This window comes from Lagenorhynchus albirostris, chromosome 4 (genome assembly GCF_949774975.1).
Source record: "Lagenorhynchus albirostris chromosome 4, mLagAlb1.1, whole genome shotgun sequence".
NCBI classification, from domain to species: Eukaryota; Metazoa; Chordata; class Mammalia; order Artiodactyla; family Delphinidae; genus Lagenorhynchus; species Lagenorhynchus albirostris.
In genome coordinates, this window is record NC_083098.1 from 50386215 (window position 1) to 50405669 (window position 19455).

Sequence of the window (19455 nt, forward strand, 5' to 3'; positions counted from 1 at the left end):
CCAACAGTGCAAGAGTGTTCTCTTTTCTCCACACCCTCTCCAGCATTTGTTTGTACATTTTCTGATGATGCCCATTTTAACTGTTGTGAGATGATACCTCATTGTAGTTTTGATTTGCATTTCTCTGATAGTGATGTTGAGCAGCTTTTCATGTGCTTCTTGGCCATCTGTATGTCTTCTTTGGAGAAATGTCTATTTAGGTCTTCTGCCCATTTTTGGATCAGGTTGTTTGTTTTTTAATATTGAGCTGCGTAAGCTGTTTATATATTTTGGAGATTAAACCTTTGTCCGTTGATTCATTTGCAAATATTTTCTCCCATTCAGAGGGTTGTCTTCTCGCCTTGTTTATGGTTTCCTCCGCTGTGCAAAAGCTTTTAAGTTTCATTAGGTCCCATTTGTTTATTTTTGTTTCCATTACTCTAGGAGGTGGGTCAAAAAAGATCTTGCTGTGATTTATGTCAAAGAGAGTTCTTCCTATGTTTCCAAGAGTTTTACAGTGTCCGATCTTACATTTAGGTCTCTAATCCATTTTGAGCTTATTTTTGGGTATGGTGTTAGGGAGTGTTCTAATTTCATTCTTTTACATGTAGCTGTCCAGTTTTGCCAGCATCACTTATTGAAGAGACTGTCTTTTCTCCATTGTATATCCTTGCCTCCTTTGTCATAGATTAGTTGACCATAGGTGTGTGGGTTTATCTCTGGGCTTTCTATCCTGTTCCACTGATCTATATTTCTGTTTTTGTGCCAGTACCATACTGTCCTGATTACTGTAGATTTGTAGCATAGTCTGAAGTTAGGGAGTCTGATTCCTCCAGCTCCATTTTTTTCCTGCAAGACTGCTTTGGCTATTTGGGGTCTTTTGTGTCTCCATACAAATTTTAAGATTTTTTTTGTTCTAGTTCTGTAAAAATTGCCATTGGTAATTTGATAGGGATTGCATTGAATCTGTAGATTGCTTTGGTTAGTACAGTCATTTTCATAATGTTGATTCTTCCAATCCAAGAACATGGTATATCTCTCCTTCTGTTGGTATCATCTTTAATTTCTTTCATTAGTGTCTTATAGTTTTCTGCATACACGTCTTTAGTCTCCTTAGGTAGGTTTATTCCTAGGTATTTTATTCTTTTTGTTGCAATGGTGAATGGGATTGTTTCCTTAATTTCTTTTTCTTTCATTATTAGTGTATAAGAATGCAAGAGATTTCTGTGCATTAATTTTGTATCCTGCAACTTTACCAAATTCATTGATTAGCTCTAGTAGTTTTCTGGTGGCATCTTTAGGATGCTCTATGTATAGTATCAGGTCATCTGTAAACAGTGACAATTTTACTTCCTCTTTTCCATTTTGTATTCCTTTTATTTCTTTTCCTTTTCTGATTGCTGTGGCTAGGACTTCCAAAACTTTGTTGAATAATAGTGGTGAGAGTGAACATCCTTGTCTTGTTCCTGACCTTAGAGGAAGTGTTTTCAGTTTTTCACCATTGAGAATGTTTGCTGTGGGTTTCTCATATATGGCCTTTATTATGTTGAGGTAGGTTCCTTCTATGCCCACTTTCTGGAGAGTTATCATAAATGGGTGTTGAATTTTGTCAAAAGCTTTTTCTGCATCTATTGAGATGATCATATGGTTTTCCTTCAATTTGTTAATGTGGTGTATCCCATAGATTGACTTGTGTATATTGAATCCTTGGATCCTTGGGATAAATCCCACTTGATCATGGTATATGATCCTTTTAATGTGTTGGTGGATTCTGTTTGCTAGTATTTTGTTGAGGATTTTTGCATTTATATTCATCAGTGATATTGGTCTATAATTTTCTTTTTTTGTAGTATCTTTGTCTGGTTTTGGTATCAGGGTGATGGTGGCCTCATAGATTGAGGGAGTGTTCCTCCCTCTGCTATATTTTGGAAGAGTTTGAGAAGGATAGGTGTTAGCTCTTCTCCAAATGTTTGATAGAATTCACCTGTGAAGCCATCTGGTCCTGGACTTTTGTTTGTAGGAAGATTTTTTTTTTTTTTTTCAGTACATGGGCGTCTCTCTGTTGTGGCCTCTCCCATTGCAAAGCACAGGCTCTGGACGTGCAGGCTCAGCGGCCATGGCTCATGGGCCCAGCCACTCTGTGGCATGTGGGATCTTCCCGGAGCGGGGCACGAACCCGTGTCCCCTGCATCGGCAGGCGGACTCTCAACCACTGCGCCACCAGGGAAGCCCGGAGGATTTTTAGTCACAGTTTCAATTTCATTACTTGTGATTGGTCTGTTCATATTTTCTATTTCTTCCTGGTTCAGTCTTGGAAGTTTATACCTGTATAAGAATTTGCCCATTTCTTCCAGGTTGTCCATTTTATTGGCATAGAGTTGCATTTAGCAGTCTCTTACGATGCTTTGTATTTCTGCGGCATCCATTGTTACTTCTCCTTTTCATTTCTAACGTTATTGATTTGAGTCTTCTCCCTATTTTCCTTGATGAGTCTGGCTAAAGGTTTATCAATTTTGTTTACCTTCAAAGGATCAGCTTTTAGTTTTATTGATCTTTGCTACTGTTTTCTTTGTTTCTATTTCATTTATTTCTGCTCTGATGTTTTATTTCTTTCCTTCTGCTAATTTTGGGTTTTGTTTATTCTTCTTTCTCTAGTTCCTTGAGGTGTAATGTTAGATAGTTTGAGATTTTTCTTGTTTCTTGAGGTAGGCTTGTATTGCTATAAACTTCCCCTTAGAACTGCTTTTGCTGCATCCCAAGGGTTTTGGATTGTTGTGTTTTCATTGTAATTTGTCTCTAGGTATTTTTTGATTTCCTCTTCGATTTCTTCGGGACCTCTTGGTTATTTAGTAACGTATTGTTTAGCCTCCATGTATTTGTGTTTTTTATGTTTTTTTCCCTGTAGTTGATTTCTAATCTCATAGCATTGTGGTCAGAAAAGATGCTTGATATGATATCAATTTTCTTAAACTTATTAAGGCTTGATCTGTGACCCAAGAAGTGATCCTGGAGAATGTTCCATGTGCACTTGAAAACTAATCTGTTTTTGGATGGAATGTCCTATAAATATCAATTAACTCTATCCAGTCTATTGTGTCATTTAAAGCTTGTGTTTCCTTATTAATTTTCTGTCTAGATGAGCTGTCCATTGTGGTAAGTGAGGTGTTAAAAGTCCCCCACTAATACTGTGTTACTGTCAGTTTCCTTTTATAGCTGTTAGCAGTTGCCTTATGTATTGAGGCGCTCCTATGTTGGGTGCATATATATTTATAATTCTTACATCTTCTTGGATTGATCCATTGATCATTATGTAGTGTCCTTCCTTGTCTCTTGTAATAGTCTTTATTTTAAAGCCTATTTTATCTGATATGAGTATTGCCACTCCAGCTTTCTTTTGATTTCCACTTGCATGGAATATCTTTTTCCATCCCCTCACTTTTAGTCTGTATGTGTCCCTAGGTAGGAAGTGGGTCTCTTGTAGACGGCACCTATATGGGTCTTGTTTTTGTATCCATTCAGCAAGCCTGTGTCTTTTGGTTGGAGCATTTAATCTTTTCACATTTAAGGTAATTATCAATATGTATGTTCCTATTACCCTTTTCTTAATTGTTATGGGTTTGTTTCTGTAGGTCCTTTTCTTCTCTTGTGTTTCCCACTTAGAGAAGTTCCTTTAGCATTCATTGTAGTGCTGGTTTGGTGGTGTTGAATTCTCTTAACTTTTGCTTGTGTGTAAAACTTTTGATTTCTCTGTCAAATTTGAATGAGATCCTTGCTGGATATTACATCCAGCAAGGTTGTAGGTTCTTCCCTTTCATCACTTTAAACATACCATGCCACTCCCTTCTGGCTTGTAGATTTTCTGCTGAGAAATCAGCTGTTAACCTTATGGGAGTTCCCTTGTATGTTGTCATATTTCCCTTGTTGCTTTCAATAATTTTTATTAATTTGATTACTATGTGTCTCGGCATGTTTCTCCTTGGGTTTATCCTGCCTGGGACTCTCTGCACTACCTGGACTTGGGTGGCTATTTCCTTTCCCATGTTAGGGAAGTTTTCAACTATAATCTCTTCATATATTTTCTTGGGTCCTTTCTCTCTCTCATCTCCTTCTGGGACCCCTATAATGTTAATGTTGGTGCATTTAATGTTGTCCCAGAGGTCTGTGAGACTGTCAATTTTTTTCATTCTTTTTTCTTTATTGTGCTCTGCAGTAATTATTTCCACTATTTTATCTTCCAGGTCACTTATCCATTCTTCTGCCTCAGTTATTCTGCTATTGATTCCTTCTAGTGTATTTTTCATTTCCGTTATTGTTCATCTCTGTTTGTTCTCTAATTCTTCTAGGTGTTTGTTCCTTAATTCTTCTAGGTCTTTGTTAAACATTTCTTGCATCTTCTCAATCTTTGCCTCCATTCTTTTTCCGAGGTCCTGGATCATCTTCACTGTCATTATTCTGAATTCTTTTTCTGGAAGGTTGCCTATCTCCACTTCATTTAGTTGTTTTTTCTGGGGTTTTATCTTGTTCCTTCATCTGGTACAAAGTCTTCTGCCTTTCATTTTGTCTATCTTTCTGTGAATGTGGTTTTCCTTCCACAGGCTGCAGAACTGTAGTTCTTCTTGCTTCTGTTGTCTGCCCTCTATAGTTAATTCTTTTTCTTATTTTATTTCTTTAATTTTCATTAAAGTTTATAGCATGCCATCAAATTTTGATCCATTGTGATAAAACAGAAAGGCACCAAAAAGTGTAATTGCATATAGGTATTGAGAAAAATGCTACTTTCACCATTGATGAGTCATGTGGAAGATCCCTTTGTATATATACATTTAATGCAACATTCATTTAAAAGGAAAAAGATACTTTTTTAATATATATTTCTGGTTCCTAGGTCGAGATTATGAGAAAGATAAAGTCTGCAAGGAACTCGCCAGCCTGGGAAAAGATGACTTCACATCTTTGTAAGTATGAGGTACTCGCTCACTCTCCTAGTTACCTGACCTTGAATGAAGCTAAGTGTGAGGTATCTTCAGTTCTGTGTCAGGGACTGAACTGATCTCCATTAAGAGGATAGAGCCCCAGGGTCAAAGTGGGCAGAGATGTCAGGCAAATGGAGGACATCCAAAGATTCCAGCTGAACTATTGTTAATATGGTCTAAGAATTTGTTACAAGTATACTAGGAGTTGAGAAAACAAGTAAGCATAGTTTTCCAAGGTGAATTAAAAGGCAAATAGTACATGCTATGACGCTGGCAAACAAAGGCAGCAAGGTAAAGGAAAGGTTCATTTGGGGAGGCTTGAGAGAGGAAAGAACGTGAGGCTGGTTTGATGGAACTCCCAAACCCAAGTTCTACTGTTACAAGATGCGTCTTTGTTCCAGATAAACTTATTTTTAAAGCCAATGTCATATTTTCATTAGTCAAGAACATGGGTGCAATATTCCACTAAAAAATTGAATAGATTTCATATTAAAATATGTGCAAATGTGAAAACTTTAAAAAATTCTGCATACATTGACTTCCATTTCTCCTCAGGTCAATGGTCCTATACAGCAGAAAATTTCCCAGTGCTACCTTTGAACAGATCAGTCATCTTGTGAATGAAGTTGTCTCCTTGACAGAAGCCTGCTGTGCTGAGGGGGCCGACCCTGACTGTTATGACAACAGGGTAGGATTGTGTGGTTGGCCATGTCTATGCTGGCCCATAGAAGGGGGTCAAGACAGGCCTTTACATCGTATCTTGGGGAAATTTTAGACAGCAACCCACCTACTCCAAGTTTGAGGGAGATACGAAGTCTATTATCCTAGAGTCCAAATTTATTCTGGTATAGTGAACCAATTCTGCCCATTAGTCCTACAAGGTTCAAATGAGAAAACTGGGGTGTGTATTATTAATTCATGGACCTCTTGAAATAATTCGAATATATTCTGTGTATCTTAGAAGCCTACCAATACCCATACCTGTATCATGCCAAGACTGGTACCAAGTGCCCTGGAAAAACTTAGTGTTGGTTTCAAGTTATTTGGGGGTTCAAAAATTGCCCTGTATATACACACACAGTTCTGCATTTTCTACCTTAGATATACATGCAGAAATTAAAAATGCTGAAATGACAGTTTTCAAAATATAGACAACAGCTGAAAAATGTGAAACTACAGGTGTTTCTAGCAATTTCCTGATACTGTCATCCGGAAGAATAAAAATGACATTTAGCTGCATCTTGAAAAAGGCCTCTACAGACAAATGTCTCATTGCTCAAGACTTCAACAGTTAGCCAACAGACACAATGCTCCAAAGATCTAATTAGAATATATTCTATGACTCTTACCTATTAATTTCTTTACCTGGACCTTATCTACATTCTAAGAACTTTATCGTTTTCTCCCACCAACAACTCCACAAATAATATGTCATTTCAACACAACCTTCTGCACTATCTTAAAATAAACAAGCAAACTACCAACTACAATAAAAAAAACAGAACACATTTTTATTTCCATTTTGTTTTACATATTTGCTAACCCATCCCTCGACCAGAAATGTTTGGTCATAACCCATCCAAGACTGTTAGAGACAGATCATAAGAACAGAGATAGCATTGACATTTTTTGGATAACACCATTTTCCTGCTTTACAAAGCAATTTTTTTCCTACAAATATGTTACTTTCTTTGTAAACTTTTTTTTTTATTTGAAAGGAGGTAATAAAAAAGGAAAAATAGGAAAGTTGCCAGGGAAAGAAATGGGAAAAGATTCACTGTTTACTTTTGGTTTACATAAATGATTCATCATGTTGCTTTGCTTTCCTTCATCGATAGGAAAGATCTTTAGAAGTTTTATCTTCAAAAGATATCTTATAAAATAACTGTAAAGATGTCAAAATCATTTTCCCATGTAAATCCCCAATTTTTTCCATGGACTTATTTCTATTTCCATGGGACTATTTCTATTCCACATTTTTATTCCAGGTATCAAATTCTTTCCAAAAAGAACATTTTGTTGCTACAACTGCTTTGCTGGTACTCTTACCATGGGCTTAGTCCGCCCACACGTATCTATGTACCACTGTTGAGGCAGTAAATTAAGTTGTACCAGTGCTTCAACCCATGATGCATAGGAGAATAAACTTTGGGACTTTGGGGAAAAAACAGGCCCTCAGGCCTCATCTTTGACCTACTGATCAGAATTTCTGTGTTATGCAGCCCAGGTATTTCTTTTTTTCTTTTTTGGCATTTCTTATTTTTATACACTGATGCAAAAGCAGGCTAAAGAACCATTGAGTAGGAGAATGCAAATCAATGTTGAAGACGAAAGCAGTCAAGGATTAAGAGCCTGTTCATTTAACAAAGGGAGGAGAGGAGGGAAGAGGGAGGTCCCCATTCTTAACAGTATTTAGAACAGAATACAGATGGGAGATCACATCAGAATCAATGGAGCTTTTTCAAATGACCTCCCTCATCCTTAGAGATGTTAATATCCCTGTGGATAAACACTGTACTAGAGGATCAAACCTCTAACAGCTGCAATCATATACAGTTAACTTGTTAATGAAGGTTCTCTTTTGGTCCTACTCTGAGTCTTAACATAAGACCCTGTACTAGCCTGTAACTAGAATAATGCAGCTTGTCATGGCCAGTTTGTTACTAAGGAGAATTTTAAAATTTAAGACTAAGATGTTATACTAAATGGAGAACTATAAGCCTGGAAACTTGCACATATGTGAGTTTACTTTTCTTTTCTCATTCTAGACTTCAGCATTGTCTGCTAAGTCCTGTGAAAGTGACTCTCCATTCCCAGTGCACCCAGGAACTCCGGAGTGCTGCACCAAAGAGGGCCTTGAAAAGAAACTCTGTATGGCAGCCCTGAAGCACCAGCCACAAGAATTTCCTACCTATGTAGAGCCAACAAATGATGAGATCTGTGAGGCATTCAGGAAAGATCCCAAGGGGTTTGCTGATCAGTAAGCTGCTTTCATCATATGTAAAACTTCAGGGCATAAAATAACATACATGTCTAATCTAACCCACTATTCTATATAAACACCTCTTATACCACAACCCGGACAATTACCAATAACGAAAACTTGACTGTCACCCACAACATCCCATCTCTGTCAGTGCCTATTACAAATAGCTTTCTCAGATGGAGATGAAGTCAACTTTCCCAAACGTCCACCCTCTCTCATCCTAGTTCTAGTATCTGAAGCAGACTCACTTGGATCCCCTGTCCACATGACACGTTCAAATATTTGACAGCAGCTGTTGTGATTCCTCTTATGTTAGGGATCCTTGCACACTCCATCTGATAGAATTTTATTGCTGTGCACAAGTATTTAATTTCCAGTAGAGCATAAGAAATAAACAGTTTTTCATTCTTACAGTACATTCCCAGAAACACTTGTGAACATGACACTTGTTGTACCACATTAGTGGACATTATTACTTTTACCTTCTTGTTTAACATTCATGAAGAGCCGATTATATATTGATTCTTTACTCTCAGAAGATCATAAAGTTGTAAAAAAATTATGATAATAGAAAAATATATATATACACACACAGAAGTCAAAAGCAACATCATTCAAACTGGCTTTAGAAGTATGAAATCAAGGTCGTGATTTCATAAAAGTTGGTTGGCTTGCCCATCCCTGTAAATTCAGGGAGGATTTTGCCTAAGATCTCAGTCTCTTTAGACACTTAGTGGCTTATGCTCACAAAAATTAAAATAATTTCAACAAACAAGCCTATACACAGCAATTGTCTAGAATAAACAGATAATGAAAGATAATTCCATTACCTTCATTTCAATTTTTTCCACCAACGTTAATAAGCAGCTACCATAGGCCATGCATATGGCAGATGCTAAAGGAATAAAGGGACAAATGACCCCTCCCAAGTAATCTACATGGAAATTTAGAAACGATTTTTTAAATGAAGATATTGATTAAAAGTGACTAGTATTATCACCCTTTCTCTAAATCCCTAGTGCTTTTTAGATATTATAACTATCAACTAACATGCACCCTTTTTCCATCAAAATACTTCTGAAAAAGACTGTTTCCCACAAATGTTTTGACCAATCCTATTTTTCCCCCCACAGATTTATGTATGAATATTCCATTAATTATGGACAAGCTCCTTTGACACTATTAGTCAGTTACACCAAGAGTTCTCTCTCCATGGTAGGGTTGTGCTGTACCTCACCAAACCCAACAGTATGCTTTTTGAAAGAGGTAAGTGTCATTTTGTTACATAGTTATGTTCTTTTTTCTTCTGCTTCTATTAATGCCGTTCCTTTCAAATAATGTTAGAAAAGATTCCGATTCTGGAATCCGTAAACGTTTTTAAAATGTCTCTTTCGTATTTTGTTAATTGGAAAAAACACACAATCACCTCTGGGGAAAAAGTTCCGTTGGTCAGAATTCAGTTTTCTAGTCATCAAAAGGAGTCCAAATGGTCTCTTTTTGGCCATTCCTGCACACTGCTTTCAATGGATCCTGACCATCTAATGACATTCTCTCATTTATTTTCTAGAGACTTCAGCTTAAACATTTATCACTTCTCACCACAATGTCAAATAGAATCTGTTCACAATACTCTGCTTATGGGAAGGAGAAATCAAGGCTCAGGTAAAGATTTAGCACCATCAGCATGTATAGCTGTTTGTTTCTGCACTATTGATCCATAATATTAGGATTCTCTAAGAAAATGTTTGTAATAGAAGATACAGACCATAGTGTTATGCTCCAATAATCCTCAAGTAGGGCCCAGTTATTTTTTCTTTTCTCTACACAAAATATGAATAAGGAACAAAACTTTTCTAAAACATAATTTGATTTTAATCAACCTTTTCCATATGCTCATATGGGAAGACTGGTAGACCACTAGAAATTATCTCCTCAGTATTCATATTAGCATGTATTACAAACACATGAGCAAAAACAATCGTTTTTATTCATCACGTGTTACTTGCTTTGCCTATGTTTTCCTTGGGAAAAAACTTCCTGAATTCTTGTTATATGAAGCTTTGTGCTCTATAGTGTACATCTCTTAAGCTTCATGAATTTATTCTAATTACTTACTTTGTTTATAAGCTTCACTTTGATTTTTGTATGGCTATTGTTAATTTCACAATTTTGACAGTTTCTATGTTTACACCTCCCTCAACTTCTCAGACATCTAGATTTGCCAGCTTTATATCTTCAGTATTTAGAGTCTCTTTAATTCCTTTTACTCTGATCCACAAGTGTTTTCCTTTAATGGTAATGAAAGAATTCATGCTGGGACCAGATCTTAATGTTCCCTCAAAGGGCATAGAAACTACTTTCATGAGTCCTTTAAAAAATAGTCTTCCATTAGAACTACTGAAATACTAAATGGCATCTTCTCTAAAACTTCCCTTTAGTTTTCCTTGCATTTAGAGTATTTGGCATGCAGAGCATAGGAATTCATAGTATAAAACCCCCTATAACAATATACATATATGTCTTAATCATAAATTTATACTTGCATTAGTGTCTAGGAATTTACTCCAAGGAACTATCACTGAGTGTGGACAAAGAGTTAGCTAAAAACATTGCTGCCACATTTTTTTTAAATATGAAAAACAGATATTTCCTAATAGAGCACATTTAAATCAATCATGATATATCCATTTATGAGAGAATGCCATACAGTTTGTTATAATTATATTTTAAAAGAATATTTAATGAAAACAAAGTATTGCTAAAAGAAATCAAAACTACAAATAGACATTTCATGCTTATGGATTGGAAGAATTAATGTTGTAAAAATATCCATACTATCAAAGCAATCTACAGATTCAATGTAACCTCTATCAATATCCCAATGGTTTTTTTTTTTTTTTTTTTGCTGAAACAGAAAAAAAATCACCCTAAAATTCATATGGAATATCAAGGGACTCCTTATAGCCAAAACAATCTGGAAAAAGAACAACAAAGTTGGAGGTCTCACACTTTGATTTCAAAACATATTACAAAGCAACAGTAATAAAGACTCTGTGGTATGGGCATAACAAGATGCAGAGAGACCAGTGGAAAAGAATAGAGCGCTCATATAGAAACCCTAATATATATGGCCAAATGATTTTCCACAAGGGTGCCAAAACTACATGATTGAGAAAAAAGTCTCTTTGACAAATGGTGCGGAAAAATTGGATTTGCACTTGCAAAAGAATGAAGTTGAACCCTTACCTTACACCATATATTAAAATGAATTCAAAATGGATTAAAGATCTAAATCTATAAAACTCCTAGAAGAAAACATAGGGAATAAACTTCAGGACATTGGATTTGGCAATTTCTTGGAAATAACAAAGCATAGGTCACAGCAAAAATAGATATACAGGACTACATCAAGCTTAAACTACTGCACTTTAAAGGAAAAAACCAAGTGAAAAGGCAATCTATGGGATGGAAGAAAATATTTGCAAGTCATCTATCTAATAAGGGTTTAATATCTAGAATGTGTAAGGAACTTCTACAGCTCAACAAAAAATAACTTGATTAAAAATAATTGAATAGATGATTCAACAAGAGATATGTAAGTGGAAAGATATTCAACATCACTAATCATAAGAGAAATACAAATCAAAGCCACAATGAGATATCATCTCACACCTGTTAGGATGGCCACTACCAAAAGAACAGAAAATGAGTGTTGGCAAGGATATGGGGAAATTGGAATCCTTGTGCACTGCTGATGGGAATGCAAAATGGTACAGCCATTGTGAAAGATAGTATGAAGGTTTCTCAAAAATTTAAAAATAGAGTCACCATATGATCCAGCAATCTCACTTCTGCATATATGTCCAGGGAAATTCAAAGCAGAACCTCAAGGAGATATTTGCACACCCATGTTAACTGCAGCATTATTCACAATAGTCAAGAGGTAGAAGCAACCCAAATGTCCACTGACAGATGAATGGATAATGTGTGATACATACATACAATACATACCTATATTACATATTATACAGTCTTAAATTCCTGTCACATGCTACAACATGGATGAACATTGAGGACATTAGGCTAAGCAAAATGAGCAGTCACAAAAGGACAAATACTGTATGATTTCACTCATATAGAATATCTAAAGTAATAAAAGTCACAGAAAAAGAAAGCAAAAATGTAGAAGCTTACCAAAGGCTGAGGGTGGATCAGTGGGGAGGGGGCAGTATTTATGGGTTTCGAGTTTTAATTTTGCAAGATAAATTTCTAGAGATCTGTCATATAAAAGTAAATATACTTAACATTACTGAACTATACACTTAAAAATGGTTAAGATGGCCAATTTTATATGTTTTTTGCCGCAATTTAAAAAGAATGATATAGAACCTATTCCTGATATATTAAGTGAAAAAGGAAAATAGGTGAATGGTATAGCAGAGCATAATCGCTTATAAAATACCTTGTAAGCCTTATAAAATACTTCAGGGTAATACACCAAAACATCAACATTTATTAACTCTGTGGTCTAGGGCTATAGGTCTTCATTATTTCTTTTATCTGTAGTTTCTAAATGAACTTATGAAAATTTTTAAACACAATGAGGGGTCACAAAAACACAACGCTGGCCTTATGAATAGACATTAGTGCTTTCTTTATTGCCATTTTAGATCTAACTTTTTTTTATCACAACTATTTTTTTAACATCTTTATTGGAGTATAATTGCTTTATAATGTTGTGTTAGTTTCTGCTGTATAACAAAGTGAATCAGCTATACGTTAGATCTAACATTTTAAAGGCATGCTTCAACTACGTAGATCTGGCCAGAAGAGAAGCTCTGTATCAGTACTGAAAATATGAAAAGATTCATTGGGGATGACTGAATTCTGAATAGTGACTTCTGCACAAAGAATCCATCACATAGCAGTTGTGCTCTATGCAGCCATTGAGGAATTAAAATTATGCTATTACTCCTCCCGACTCTGTGTTCATAATGAAATCAAAAAAAAAACTGGGAATATGGGTAAACTACTAATTCATTTTTAACTGTTTAGCCATCTCATAAAATTTGCCCAGAAAGTGCCTACTGCAAATCTGGAGGATGTTTTGCCACTGGCTGAAGGTGTTACCACAATCCTCTCCAAGTGCTGTGAGTCTGCCTCTGAGGACTGCATGGCTAAGGAGGTAAGACAATCATCATCATCATGAGCCACATACTGAGTGGCAGACTTTCTCCTAAGCTGCTTTTTATATGCATCATCTCAATGAATCCTCATATGTATCCTATGAAATTTAAATATATTGTTAACTCAGTTTTACAGATGAGGAAACAGAAGATTAGCAAGGATTAATAATTTGAAGTCATACAACTAGCAAGTGGCAAAGTCCACACACAAGGACAAGATTCTGATTCCCAACACCTTACTCTACCTACAGAGCCCAATGCAGATCTACTAGTCGTATATAGTTAAGTTTAAATTAAACAAGTTTAAACTTCAACTTTGGTAACACTAGCCACTTTTCAAATGCTCAGTATTGCACAGTACAGATAGAAATTATTTATTTCATCATTCATCATCTGTTCTATTAGACAACACTACAACCATTATTTAAAGTGTCTAATGTTTTTGTTATGTCTATTAAAATTTGATAGTCATCCAAATTTCTCACCTTCCATTTATATAATCCTTTCAAGTAGATACAAATTTGAACTGTTACTTAAATAAAAGTCACTACGTGTCTGTGGACCTCTTTAGAGATAGATATTTTGTTACCTGGCCTTTTTTCATTAAGGATACCTGTCTATGTCCATAGATGTTTTTCTATAACCTGACTTATAATGGCTAAGTGGGACTCTATGTATGTATTGCATATGCTGCATTAATCTACCTAGATATGCCATCTTTTTATTTAACCAGTCCCCTTTTATTGGATTTAGGTTGTTTCAGTTTAATATGTTAAGCAATGCTGCCCTTAATAGTCTTGTAGCTAAATCTTCCCTTCACCCATAATTATTTTCTGAGAGTAAATTCGTGGAAATCAGATTGTATACTTTAAGGCTCTTAGTACACGTTGACAAATTGCCCTCCGCAAATGTCCTACCAATGTACCTTGAAAGAGCATTCACACTGACTTTTGTAAGCCTTCCTTATTTTTAATTAGACTAACTAGGAAACTAACAATGCACAAACTCACAATTGCTTTTGTAGCTGCCTGAGTACACAGTAAAAATCTGTGACAACTTATCCACAAAGAATTCTAAGTTTAAGGACTGTTGTCAAGAAAGAACACCCATGGACATTTTTGTGTGCACTTACTTCATGCCAGCTGCCCCAAACCCCGACCTACCAGATGTCAAGTTGCCCACAAACAAAGATGTGTGTGATAAAGGAAACACCAAAGTCCTGGATCAGTAAGTAGGGTTGATCTAATTTGACAGTATTGATATTCACTAGCATTAAGTGACAAAGAAATTAAAATGGGAAGAAATAGTAATCCTTTATCTGTTTTCCTCCAGCTAAGAACTAAAATAAACCATTGGCTGCGTATACTGAGTTGCATGAACTACGAGTACGTGCATACTTGAGGTGTAAAAATATTTCTTAATTAAGTCAACAGGCCCTAAAATCAATTACCAGTATTAGAGAGCAGGATTTAGACTGAATTTGGATTGAAACTAATTTACATTTGTCTAAGTACTCATTGTTTTTTTTTTTTGCGGTACGCGGGCCTCTCACTGCTGTGGCCTCTCCCGTTGCGGAGCACAGGCTCCGGACGCGCAGGCTCAGCGGCCATGGCTCACGGGCACAGCCGCTCCGCGGCATGTGGGATCTTCCCAGACCGGGGCACGAACCCGTGTCCCCTGCATAGGCAGGCGGACTCTCAACCACTGCGCCACCAGGGAAGCCCCTCATTGTTTTTATAAATGCATAAACAATGGGATGAGACAATGGAAGAATTTACACAAACTACTTTCACAGAAAAGCTACCTAAGTTACTCACTTGATGCTTTATATAGGGTTCATTGTATTATAGTTGCATAAAGGACAGTTCCATAGGCATGTGAAGTAGATCTGTTTATATATAAATATATAAACAAATTTATATGTAGTACATACAGCATTTTACTTGAGTTAAATTAACTAGTTACAATAGCTTCAAAGCAACTATTAATAATTTGCATTCAAATGAGAATATTGATTTTAACTTCAAACCTGTTGGTTTGGAGTCAATTTTAATTAAATCTTATTTTTAATTAAGAAGGCAGGTATTCTGCCTTAATAGATGTCAAATTTCAAAACATGACATGCCTACACAAATCTACCCATTGTTAAAAGAGTGTTACCTCCTTTCTCTTTCATGCCAGGTATACGTTTGATCTAAGTAGGAAGACTCATATTCCAGAAGTATTCCTCAGTAAAATACTTGAGCCAACCCTGAAAAGCCTTGATGAATGCTGCCACTCTGAAGACTCTACTGCCTGTTTCAATGCTAAGGTACAATGTGCTATATTTTCTTTATCAACTTTGCTATAGATCAAGGGTTAGCAAACTGCAGCTCATAGGGCAAATCTGGCCTGGTGTCTGTGATCTAAGAATGGTCTTACATTTTTAAATGCCCTAAAAATAATAATATTATACATGAAAATTATATAAGACTCCAACATCAGTGTTCATAAAGTTTCATTGGCATATAGCTCTACTTATTGTTTATGGCTGTTTTGCCATGGTGGTAGTTGAGTAGGTACAGCAGAGACTGTATAGGACTTACAAAGCTTAAAATATTTACAATCTGGTCTTACGTAGAAAATGTTAGCCAATATCTGATATAGATAATAAACACTCATCTTGATACATTGCATGGAGTTCTGATTTAACATCTCCCTGGACAGTGTTTCAAGACAAATAACTGTTTTCTTACAGGGTCCTCAATTGACGAGAGAACTATCTTCTTTCATTGAAAAGGGACAAGAACTGTGTGCCGATTATTCAGAAAACACATTTACTGAGTACAAGAAAAAGTAAGGGACTTGTTCTGGCTGATTCCTCCAAATTTATCAATAATAGTAGCCCAGTACTGCTATTTGAAGAAGAGTTGAAGACTTTAGATGTGCTAAGCCCAAAAGGAAGGCATTTCTTTATAAATAAGTGTTAACACTAAAATAATAATAAAAAGTTTTACTGGCTTCCTGGAAAATCTCTGTTGAGAAGATCATATCATTCTCAACTTGATTAATTTCTTAGATTCATTTCAAATCATTTTGAACAACACAGATCCAGCAAGCACAAATACAACCCCACAAAAAGACCTTTATAAAGAATCCCAAAAGGATGACACCTTCTTCAGTGACCCCCATGAAGTCTACCTTAACAAAGCTCTAAAAGAAAAAAAGCTGTGAAATCCTTAAGTTCAAAATGGTTATTTCCCAGTTATCAGAAAATTACATAATTAATAGATCATGGAGGCGTTATAGAATGTTACAGATAATGCAAGATTAAGTTCTCTGCCAAGTTTTGAACTCCCGGATTACACGGGGCAACTGAGTGATAATTTATATAATCTCAATACATTAAAAATGTTAATGCAGTCAAATTGACATTTTGAGTTTTGAAAGTAGAGAAGATGGAAATGATTGAGTCTAGCTATTTACAATCCCATACATGCCCTTTTTCTCCCTATCCTACCAGAGTTCCTTCTGGTCTGACTTGCTTTCCCTCCCAGCTGGAACCAATTCTTTTCAATAACGTTTTTATAAGCAGGCTAGTCACCCTCACCCTGTTGTCCTTTCCCTGTATCCATTTCACTAATCCCAAATCCAGATAAACTTGGGTCTCTACTACTTCCCAATCCCACTACTGAGTGGGCTGGCAAGTATTTCTTGGAGAAAGTCGTAAACCAGGCTGAGTCATAAACCATTATGAGGGTAGAGAGTTACCAAGATCACAGACCAATCAAACTGGGAGAGAATCAAGAGAATTCAGATCCTAGCACCGTCTTGAAAGGGAGATAGAGAGTTAGTTAATAGTAGAGCTAAAAACAAGAGCCAAAGTTTCTAACCTTTTTTGTGTTTTCTAGTATAGCTAGTTGAGAAGTAGGCAAACTGAAGGGAAAATTACATAAAATGAGGGAGAATACATGAAGGTGACAAAGTCCTGTGAGGGAAGTATTCTTTGAGGAGTTTGAAATCTAGAACTTGAGAGAAGATGAAAGGTCAGGGAGACTAGAGGAGGAAGTCATCCATGCTGATTGATGCAACTGAGCGAATGAAAGGGGAAGGTGGGAATTCAAATTCAGCAACAGTTTGTATGTTTACTTTCATGATCTAAAGAGACAGGTTTCACTTTCTAATCTCAAATTGAGGCACTAAAAATCATTCCACAGATATTAAGTTTTCTTAAGAAGGGCAGCTATATTTTCCTTTTTTGTTGCTAAAGATCTGAAGTGGCTATCATTTTGCACTAGACATGTTTATACAACACATCTAGTAAAACTTTACATAAAATTGGCCTTTCAGACTGGCAGAGAGGCTAAGAGGAAAACTGCCTGATGCCACAGAGACAGAACTCGAAGATCTTGTTGACAAGCGCTCAGACTTTGCGTCCAAGTGTTGTTCTATAAACTCACCTCCTCTCTACTGCAATTCAGAGGTAAGAAAATTTAACCCTCTACTTAATCACTGCATAGTATTAAGAACTTATATAGTAAGATTTACTCATTTGTTATTGATTGCCTGATGGAGAAATGTTTTGTTGGCCTTTTCAGATGCAGTAATCCGTTTGTTTACATCCTCCATTTGACCCATTATTCTCCAGCAGTCATTTCAGAATGCTATATTAGAATAGTCAAAAAAGATAAAGAGAGCACTTCATTTCACTTTACAGCTAATTTGGAGGTATTAGTGACAATTCCAAGAATTTTGATGTCTCACCCATTCTATTTCTGCAGTATAGAGGCAGGGTTAAGAACAACTCTATGCTATACCAAAATAGCATCTTCCTTTGCTCATCTCTTTCTAAAGTTCATGATATTAAGTTGTATCCCTTTTGGCCGGATTTAACTATTGTTGGTTTTGTTGTCTATTGGGAAGGAAACATTTATGATCCATTTTGGACCCATCATTTTTGCTTTTACATAAAAGTAATTTAACTATAGTGTAAAAGTTAATACTACGGGGCTTCCCTGGTGGCGCAGTGGTTGAGAGTCCGCCTGCCGATGCAGGGGACACAGGTTTGTGCCCCGGCCCGGGAAGATCCCGCATGCCGCGGAGAGGCTGGGCCCATGAGCCATGGCCGCTGGGCATGCACGTCCGGAGCCTGTGCTCCACAACGGGAGAGGCCACAACAGCGAGAGGCCCGCGTACCGCAAAAAAATAAATAAATAAATAAAAAGAAAATAAATTAAAAAAAAAGTTAATACTACTTAGGCCAGTGATTTAATGCCAATCAGAAGTCCCTTTCTATAAGTTAAAGAACTTTTTCAAGAACTTACATGAATTTTTGTTCATCTAAACCATGAAAGCAACAAAGGCTGGTTTCATTTTATTATTCTATTATTTTTCTATTCTATTTCTACTACTATTCTATCAGAGCACATTTGATAATATCCTAAAACTTAATAAAAATCAAAAAAGTTTGTGTGTCAGAAGAAAACCTTGAAGCTCATTTAGTGTACTTTTTTACTCAGTTAATCCCTTCCACAGGTCATTCAGCTTCCATTTAAATACAGTCAATTTATTTTCTCTTAGAGGTAGACTATTTTCACTGCCCAGTGGCTTCATTCATGAGAACATTTTTCTATAAACTAAACCATGATATTCTCCTCATAATTTCTACTGAGTCTAGTCTGGCTTTCTCTACCAACTAGAAAATGTCTTTCTCTCTTCTCAGTAGAGGCTCTTTTATATTTGAAGTGGTTTTTGGAAAGTCAGACTGTGAAAAGCTGTTTGTGCCTTTGTTTTTGTTCTTTTAAGTTTGGGGTTATACGTACCAATTCTCTTAACGTTTTAGTGAAGTTTTGTTTTTCACCGTATACTGCCAAACAAAGCCTTAAATTAACAAATCGAGCTACATCATATTGTTTGTCTTTCTTCTCTATACCCTTGAAGATTCTGATTTCTCCTCCAATTTCCATGTATACACTCCAATCCCAAACCTATTTGCCAACCTTGTTTGTAATAATTTGTAAAGTCAGAATTCCAGACGAAAAGGGTACAATAGAATAAAATCCTGTTCTTTAAATTCTGCTGAGAAATATATCATGTTCACCTGTCATTAAAATTCAAAACAAGTAAGATTCTAAACAAAAACTGAAAGACTTGGAGTATTAGGATATTTTGGTCATTGTCGGCATTAAAACATTTAGCATAAGGCAACTAAATAGAACAGTTCCTTCCTGAACTACCAACTGGCTTTGGGTAATATAAATAGCTGCTTAGGCTGCCTTTTCCAGAAGGGGGAAAAAAAAGTCGCTTTACCTAAAAGGTGTTTTCTATCAGCAGAATTTGCTCTGACGGTCTC

General features: G+C 36.1%; 1 protein-coding gene across 1 annotated transcript in view; it reads left to right on the forward strand.

The window, feature by feature from the left end:
• Positions 1-19455, forward strand: part of GC (GC vitamin D binding protein) — a 35698-nt gene that overhangs the window by 13042 nt on the left and 3201 nt on the right. The window contains exons 2-11 of the mRNA XM_060147235.1: positions 4865-4934; positions 5508-5640; positions 7721-7932; positions 9072-9204; positions 9506-9600; positions 12994-13123; positions 14149-14351; positions 15306-15435; positions 15862-15959; positions 17454-17586. Of these exons, the coding sequence (XP_060003218.1) occupies positions 4865-4934; positions 5508-5640; positions 7721-7932; positions 9072-9204; positions 9506-9600; positions 12994-13123; positions 14149-14351; positions 15306-15435; positions 15862-15959; positions 17454-17586 (1337 nt within the window). The remainder of the gene's footprint in view (positions 1-4864; positions 4935-5507; positions 5641-7720; positions 7933-9071; positions 9205-9505; positions 9601-12993; positions 13124-14148; positions 14352-15305; positions 15436-15861; positions 15960-17453; positions 17587-19455) is intronic.